At 35.2% G+C, this 8,278-nt stretch overlaps 1 protein-coding gene across 3 annotated transcripts in view; it reads left to right on the top strand.

The window, feature by feature from the left end:
• Window positions 1-8,278, top strand: part of Antxr2 (anthrax toxin receptor 2) — a 149,804-nt gene that overhangs the window by 41,511 nt on the left and 100,015 nt on the right. For all 3 annotated transcript variants that reach the window (XM_023703292.1, XM_012517357.2, XM_023703293.1), the window contains one exon: window positions 172-241. In XM_023703292.1, the coding sequence (XP_023559060.1) occupies window positions 172-241 (70 nt within the window). The remainder of the gene's footprint in view (window positions 1-171; window positions 242-8,278) is intronic.

Genomic DNA, 8,278 nt, shown 5'->3' with positions numbered 1-8,278 from the left:
GTCCCACAGTATTCCTTTTCCTGTCTCTTGTAAAAAGCATATTATTTATGATACATAAAAATATTTCACTAAGCTTACAAAATGAGTTCATTGTACTGCTAAAGCTAGGTTATGAATGAAAACTGCAAGACATACAGAAGTCTATTAATTCACTGGCTTTCTATCTTTTAGGTGTGAGACCCGTAAGTGTGCAACTCAATTCTATGCTTTGTCCTGCACCTATCTTGAATAAAGCTGGAGAGTAAGTACATCATTGAAAACATTTTAGCAAAAGTTTATTAGAAAATAACAATAAGCACACTTTTTCAAAATGTAGAGAGCAAGTATAAAATGGTAAGTACTAACCTGGCCCTTCTAGGGAGCACAGCTATACTCTTAGATTGGAAATGTTAATGAATGTTCTGTCTTGCTTCTACATATTGAATAGAAGGTGCTATAAATAATTGGATTGAGCTCTTGTTAAAACCTATACTGTTACTATTCTTAACTTTAAGGAGTTGAATTTAAGCACACACATGCACATGCATACACAATGAGTTCTGAAATGAAATTTTGAGTAATTTAATAAATTTTAAGATATAGTACTTATTAAATATTAAAGAATGATTGAAACAGCTTATTATGGTACACTTTGGACCATGCAATATTTCTGCCTTTTTCTTAACTTGTGTTTTAATTTTGTACTGTTTCTGTTAAGATCTAGATGCTGCTTTTTCATGTGGCAGTAGACTCTACTGATAGCTGGTCTAAATATTTAGTTTGCAAGAGGGGCTTTTATTTAAATCACAAACAATTTTAGCAACAATATTATTTCCATTTGTGACTATTTACTAGCCCCTCTATTATGAAACAAATAATTGCAAATATTTTAGGTGTTCTCCAGTCCAAGAGCAGCAATCCCAATTGTTTAGCATAACACATAGAATGGTTCTGTAGGATGACTTCACACTCATCTTTCTCTGAGAGCAGAAAAGAATTAAATGTGTGAAGACACAATCCAAAATCTGATTCAGTATTTGGAGAATGAAGAGCTTATTTCTTCTGAGGAATCCAAGAAAATCATGTTAGCATTCTAAAGTTGACTTTTGTAAGTGCTTAAATATTCAAAATATCTGCTGGACAACATTTCTGGCTATGCAAATAAATTGGAACAGTATCAGCTTTCTATTTTAAATAGATCTAAAGGGTTTATATAAAATAATTTACAAAAATTAAGGCTATTATTCATTTTTTTGTGTCATCTACAAAGCAGTCTTATCGATAGCATGTCCCTGGCTAAATTAGACTGGTTTGGAGTGCAAGCAGGTCAGTTTCTTATGTACCTATTTTGATTCAAGTCTCAGTAATATTCAATGACTTTCTTTTGTTAGCTGTGATAAATCTGTTTAAGTTTGGTCTTGTTTTGTTGAATTTGCAGTGGCTTTCCTTATCATTCCCCTAGTCTTCTCCACAAGCTCCCTTCTTTTATTTTAGTCATTGGCATCTCCATCCTATTTTTTTAAATGTATTTAGGGCAGGGTCTGCAGGGTCTACAGGGTCTCACTATATAGATTGGACTCAATCTATAGTCCAATCTATAGTCCAAACTGATTCTCCTGTTTACAGCCTCCCAAGAGCTGGAATTACAGATGCCCCCTCGCTGATTTCAATCACTGTATGAGCATGTCCCTGCGGCGGGGCCAGCAGGGCAGGCCAGGGATCAAACCCCCAATCCCTGTGTCTGCCTAAGCAGGCTCTTTAATCCGCAGAACTATCTGGCTGGCCCTCTCCATCCTTTTCTGTCACCCATTTTTGAGTTGTAATTGATTTCTCTCTCATATCATGTATCAGTAAATTTTCTTAGCTCTAATTTCAAAAAATATCCAATTTTCAGTCTCAGCTCAATACTTCCACTATGCTCGATTGAATAAATTCCTGATATCTCTTGCCTAGATTCTTAGTGTCTCAGCAGATTTTTCTGTTTCTGTCTTTTACAAGCTTGATCCTGTTAAAGCAGACAGGTTTAAGGCACTCTTACACTTAAAATTCTTGGTATTGAGTCTGATTTTGTCTTTGGGTCTGTGATTTTGTATTTTCTTTCTTATGTTTTAGTTGTCTCCAAAGCCCTTATCTGTTTGTTGTTGTGCATCACTTTTCTGCTAAAATAGATTTTGTTTGTTGTGTTCTTCTATCCCTTGACTTGTGCATTAGTTGATGAAAGGTTGAACGATTTTTTTCTCAAATATTTTGGCTTCCTAATAAATATACAGAGCTTAAAGAGGTCATTGGACTGTTGATGGGGAAGAACCTTATATTAGGTAAAAGAAAAAGAATGAGAGTCCTGTTTTGGAAGGAAATATCATTTAAGAGAACAGAAGTCTGTTCACTAGTGAACAGTTAGGAAGACAATTTACTTTCTTCACCTAAGTGCATATAAAATACAGTACACCTGCAGCTGGGGAGATAGCACTGTAGTTTAAGTACATGCCTGGCAAGTACAAGGACCCAAGTTCGATCCCCAGTACCACATCCTTTGCCAGCCCTGGAAAACCCTACCCATGCCGGAAACCAGTGTACAAAGACCCTCTATCAAATTTTAAAAATCCACCTATTTTTCACAGGCTCTGGAATTGTTTTCTCTAGAATATGCCTTTGGGAGCAGTCTCCTCTTGTATAGAGTACCATAAAGTCATCTGATATTCCTGACTTATGAGTATAATATATACTAAGGAGATATGATCTTAAAAATTATACATAGCACAATAAGTATCAAGCATGAGATTTCATTCATTTAGCTTTAGGTCTTAATATTTTGCCTATACAATGCTGTAGGGTAGAGACACATCTAAAAGATTTACATTCATGTTATTTTTTAAATAATCAGTCATATAATACTACTGAGGCAAAGCTTTAGAAGATCTATTTGTCAGTGTACTAGGTATTTGGGGACATCATTAGTTCTTCTGTTTAGTTATGTTGCAAGTAATTTGGACCTTTTCCTGTGCTTTAAAATTTCTTCAGATATTTTTTGTAGGTGATGCGCTCTTATGAGATTGGATTAAAATCAACACAAGTGAAACAGTTTAGCCTTGTAAGGTGACTGAAGCTTAATATGTTTGCCTAATTAGCTTTTGGCTAAGAATTCAAACCCATTAAATAGCTAGTTAGTCCATGTTTCAAATAAACACATCTGGCCCAACAATCAGTGAAGGTTTTTCCTATGTGTGGGTGACAGATGTGGTGATCGTTCCCCCTGTTCTCTCCCTTAAATAATTAACAGCACACTGGTGAAGTGGCCCTGCATAGATAGCCTCAAAGCCAGATGCATGGTCTCAGAGCTGGATCTGTGGCCATGTGCCTTGTCTCATTAGCCTGCTGTACCAGGGTCTTTCTCAACTTTATGTTCTGCTCTGAATTGTAAATTTTTTGAGGATCATTCCTTTAAAAATTTAGGGCTTGTAGATTTTGGTTTAAGAGTGTTAATATGAAGATGCTTACCTGGAGATGGACAATAAGGCTGGAGTAAAGCAGCTAGGACAAATCTGATTTCAGAAATTAATGTTACAAAGTAAACAGACTTTTAAGATATGTGGGAAGAGTCAACCCAGGAATATTATTGCTGGGACAAGACTGTAAAGATTTTGGACAGTGTTTCTTTAACAGAGATATATGTTCATTGAATTTCCTTATTTGATACAGTTTTTAGACTAATATGAAGTTCTTACTATTGAAGCAGAAGGAAGGTGATGGTGGTAGCAGTGAGATAGATCTTTTTTTGTTTCATTGGACAAAATTCTAAAATATCACATGATTAAAATCATTACCATACCAAGAAAAATCGATAGATTGTTGTAGAGTCTGTTTCTCCCACTGACTTACTGGTATTAAAATGCCTGCTCTAAGGTCAACTAAAATGACCTCTGCAGAAACCTTTGACCTTTCACTGTTGGGCAGCATCCCACAGTGTAATGTGCAGGTAGCACGTGTGCTTCCAGTGGCTTATTCTCTGACCCTTGTTTTGTGAGACATCAACAATAGCACAGCTGCTCTGTAATAGTTGAGATCTCAAACCTGTAATTTGGCAAGAAGAACAGAGCAAATTGGGTAAATATACATAAACACATTGTGAAGAAAGAAAAACAGAATGGAGTGAACCAGAGTCTTATCTTACAGCTTGTTTGAGAGAGATGATTTAAGAAGGCATATGGTATAGTTAAATGTGCTTTCCAAAACATTGGCCAGAATCTTCTGGCAAATATGAAATAAATATCTAAATCAGAGCAAAGTGATAGTATTAGTTCTCTTAAAAGGCAGTGTGGAAAGATATTTGACAGAGTGTTTTGAGTAAGAAGTGGTGGGACATTCGGGCTTATAGAATATTTCAAGCCTGGGATACAAAAGGATCACTGAGATGAACAATGTGGCAGACTTGGGGTTAGCACCCAAATTAATTGAATTGCTTTTGTTTACCTCAACATTTTTTAATTTTTTAATATTAAGTTTAATTTATTTTGGGTGGATTCAAGTGCTTTGATCCCTTGCTTGATTGAATTCTGCCCTTGCTACAGCTGCTTCTTCTTCTCCTTCTTCTTCTTCTTCTTCTTCTCCTTCTCCTTCTCCTTCTCCTTCTCCTTCTCCTTCTCCTTCTCCTTCTCCTCCTTCTCCTTCTTCTTCTTCTTCTTCTACTATCAAGCCTTTGAGGTGTGTTTATACACATATATCTACATAGTCCCTAATTCCTTGTGTTAGCATGAGGTAGTACAACCATAATTTTAATCTTCTGTTTTTATAAGGAATGAGTCTTGATCTTTTTGTTTTAAATCCTGGGTACCAGACCATTTGTTATGCCTTTATTTTGAAAACAGACATTAGAATCTTGGTGAAATGGGCTAAAGCTGAGGAGCCTCCTAATTTCACTGCTGCAACCCCAATCCTATGATGGAACATTTATCTTTTCTTCTTCATAGTGTATTGCTTTCTAATTAAACCTATCGGTGTGTGACATTCACATAATGTGCACCTTATCTCCACTGTAAGTACTATATACAGCTTTAGAACACATCTTTTAAGGGCAGCAGTAATTAATTCAAGCTCATGTAGGGGTGGCCAACAAGATGTTGTCAAGTATGAAAGTGTTAAATGGAATGCAAATTGCAGTCCTGGATAAAGATTCAATTGAGATAGAACACATTAGCTCTTCTCAAATAGTTGAAGATCTCTCCAGTGAGTATTGGAGCTATTCTTTATTGCTATAAAAGAGATAGGAACTGCAGCAGGGAAAGGGAAGTCCATTTTAACTCAATATAAAGAAGACTTTCCCAAACATTGGGATTATTTATTGTTTTCATAACTTTTAAACATATTAATTAATTAATTTTTTAATTTACTTTTGGTGATACCAGGGATCAAACTCAGGCCCTTGCTGTTTGCTAGGCAGGTGCTTATGCCACTGAGCTATATCCCCAGCCTTTAAATATATTTAAAGAGGAAAAGCATTATGATGATGAAAAGGATATTCCTTAAATACATACTTAAATCCTCTTATGTAGCTAACGTAAATTTTATGTCATTATACTTTTATTATTAAAACATTGATATTTTTGAATGAAGCTCATTAAAATTAGGTGATTTTTCCCAGCATATATTTTTAGTATTTTATTAAAATTCACAAAGCAATTCAAATGAATTCCTTTCAGTGAAACACTGCAAATATTTAAAATAGAACTTCACTTGTAATAGTGCATCCTTGAATGTAGATTCTTTTCTCCAATATTTTATAATCTTCCTAACTGCAATTTTTGCTGTCTTTACATACTATATTGAGCTATCTTTTAAAAATATTTTTATTGAGAAACAAATATCAATGAGACAGTTTCACACCCAATTACTGGCATATTTTCAGTAATTAATGTATTTCATATTGTCTCAGTGGTTATTCATTGTACAATATGAAGACATGATATCCTGTCTCAAATACTATTAGAACAAACCTCTCTAATTATTGAATTAAGAGAATGCAGCTGTTTATCTGTCCTAACTATTTTGAGTATACAGATACAAAATGGTCGTTCATTTGTATCCCCCCTTTTTGGTTAGTTTTGTCAGAGAAGGGCATTCCATTGTCATTTAAATACTGTAGGTGCATGAATTCAGCAAAATATTCCAATATAGCCCAATATTCCATAATAGTAATGGATTTTCCTTAAGACTGGCAATGTCCGAAGTTGTTGACTTGAGCATTATACAGCTCAGCATATTAATATGGCTTTACTTTTTATACTTCATTTTCATACTTTTCTGCTGGATGGTTAAGACCAAGATAAAGCAAGACCTATATAACAAGGAATGTAACTTTTGTATCTGACAAGGACAGTCAAATCCCCTCAGGATTTATCCTGATACCCTGTACCTCAGTTTGCAGATTCTTTGTGAGTGTCAGTTATATGGATGAGACATGGCCATTCCTTGACCAATTTTATCTCTGTGAAAGCTTGAGAAAATGTGTTCTCTCCATGTGACTCTCCTTACACACACTCTACATCATCAATCACTTTCCTCTGTGGCCCCAAAATCTCCTTGATCAGAAAATTTGGGACACAACTGAGTTACAGGATGTTACAGTACAGGTTCTCCTATTTCCTGAGTCCTTACTGACCTTGAAAGGCTAGGGCCAAAATGTTGGCTGTCCTTGTAGTCCTTCTTTTTCTTTAATTTTTGGTCTGTGAACTTAGGTTGTTAACCCTCCAGAAGAGAAGCTTAATGGTATTATTACCCTATAACATAGGCAGTTGAGCTTAACCTCACTGGCTGAATATCAAACATCTTAGACATAACATGGAACCGGTATTTTCCATTAAGTATTGATATGTTAACCTTTGAGTCCCTCCAGAATATGAAGAAAAAAGATTAGAAAGATAAAAAATATTTAAAAAATAAGAATAAGCATTTACATATTTTTAGACAGAAATTTAGAAATCAAACAATATACAGCTTTGTAGCAAGATAGTCCTGTGACTTTTTTTGTCTCATGTTTTCATTTATTACGCTTTCTTTTTTTAAACAGACCTTTGCTTGAGAGACAGTATGGCCATAATTGGTATGTCATGACAAGCATTACGTAATTAGAAAAACAGAATGACAGGTATTCCAAGCATGACCCTACCATTACATATTGCTTTCTTCAGTGCAGTTGCTTCATTCACAGGTATCAGCATATAGTCAGGGTGAGAAACCTACCAATTAATTGCTATTTTCAAAAACATGCTGAAGATTCTCAGGACCATTGCCTTTCCCATCTTGTGCATATAAATGTATGACTTTGCCCCCGTCATGTTTTCTAGCATTTCTCCTTGCCCTCTCTTCATTAACTAATCCTCAAGTTCTCACTTTCCTTTTAATTCTGTTATGCCTTTCTATTTTTATTTCTTCCTTTTATCCTTATACTAGGGAGACTATATAATATTTACACATGTGTGTCTGGTGTATTTCACTTATGAGTATATCTTCAAGCGGCATCCACTTATATATAAAGGCTACAAGTTTATCATTCCTAATAGCTGAGTAGTACTCCATTGTATAAAAATACCACATTTTTTTCATCCATTCCTTAGGTGATGGACATCTTGGTTGCTTCCAAGATTTGGCTATCACAGATTGTGCTGCTATAAACATAGGTACACATATATCACTATGATATGAGGTTTTCAGTTCCTCTGGGAAAATTCCCAGTAAAGGGATAGCTGGTTGAACTATATTTTTAAAAAAAATGTATTTAGTACAAGGTCCTTAGGGTCTCACTGCACAGATTGGACTCATAGTGATCCTCCTGTTTTCAGCCTCCCAAGTGCTGGGATAACAGATGTTCACCACCACTCCCAGTCTCAGTTGCATTCTCAGCGTGCACCTGGGATGGGTCTGTCAGGGCACTCTGGGGATCAAACCCCGGTCCATGCATATGACTAAACAGAAGCTTTAATCTACTAAACTATCTGGCTGGCCCTTGAAATATCTTAAGAAATTATTGAATTCAAGAATCCTTGGACTACTTTAAAGAAAGTAAAAGTAGTCTCATGACAATATCCTTACATGAGACATTAATTTGTTTTTTTTCCATAATTTTATTGAGAAACAAACAGCAATGAGACAGTTTCAAACCAAATTGGTAGGACAGTTTCAATAATTAACACACTGCATACATTCTTCCTACTGGTTAATTGTTGTACAAGATGCAGACATGATATGCTATTTACAAACACTATTAGAACAAATCCCTCTATTCATTAAGAGAATGTAACTATAT

This window comes from Octodon degus, unplaced genomic scaffold, assembly GCF_000260255.1.
Source record: "Octodon degus isolate 3935 unplaced genomic scaffold, OctDeg1.0 scaffold00168, whole genome shotgun sequence".
Lineage (NCBI taxonomy): Eukaryota > Metazoa > Chordata > Mammalia > Rodentia > Octodontidae > Octodon > Octodon degus.
The sequence above is the reverse complement of the archived record's forward strand: the minus strand, read 5'-3'. Positions and strand labels throughout refer to the sequence as shown.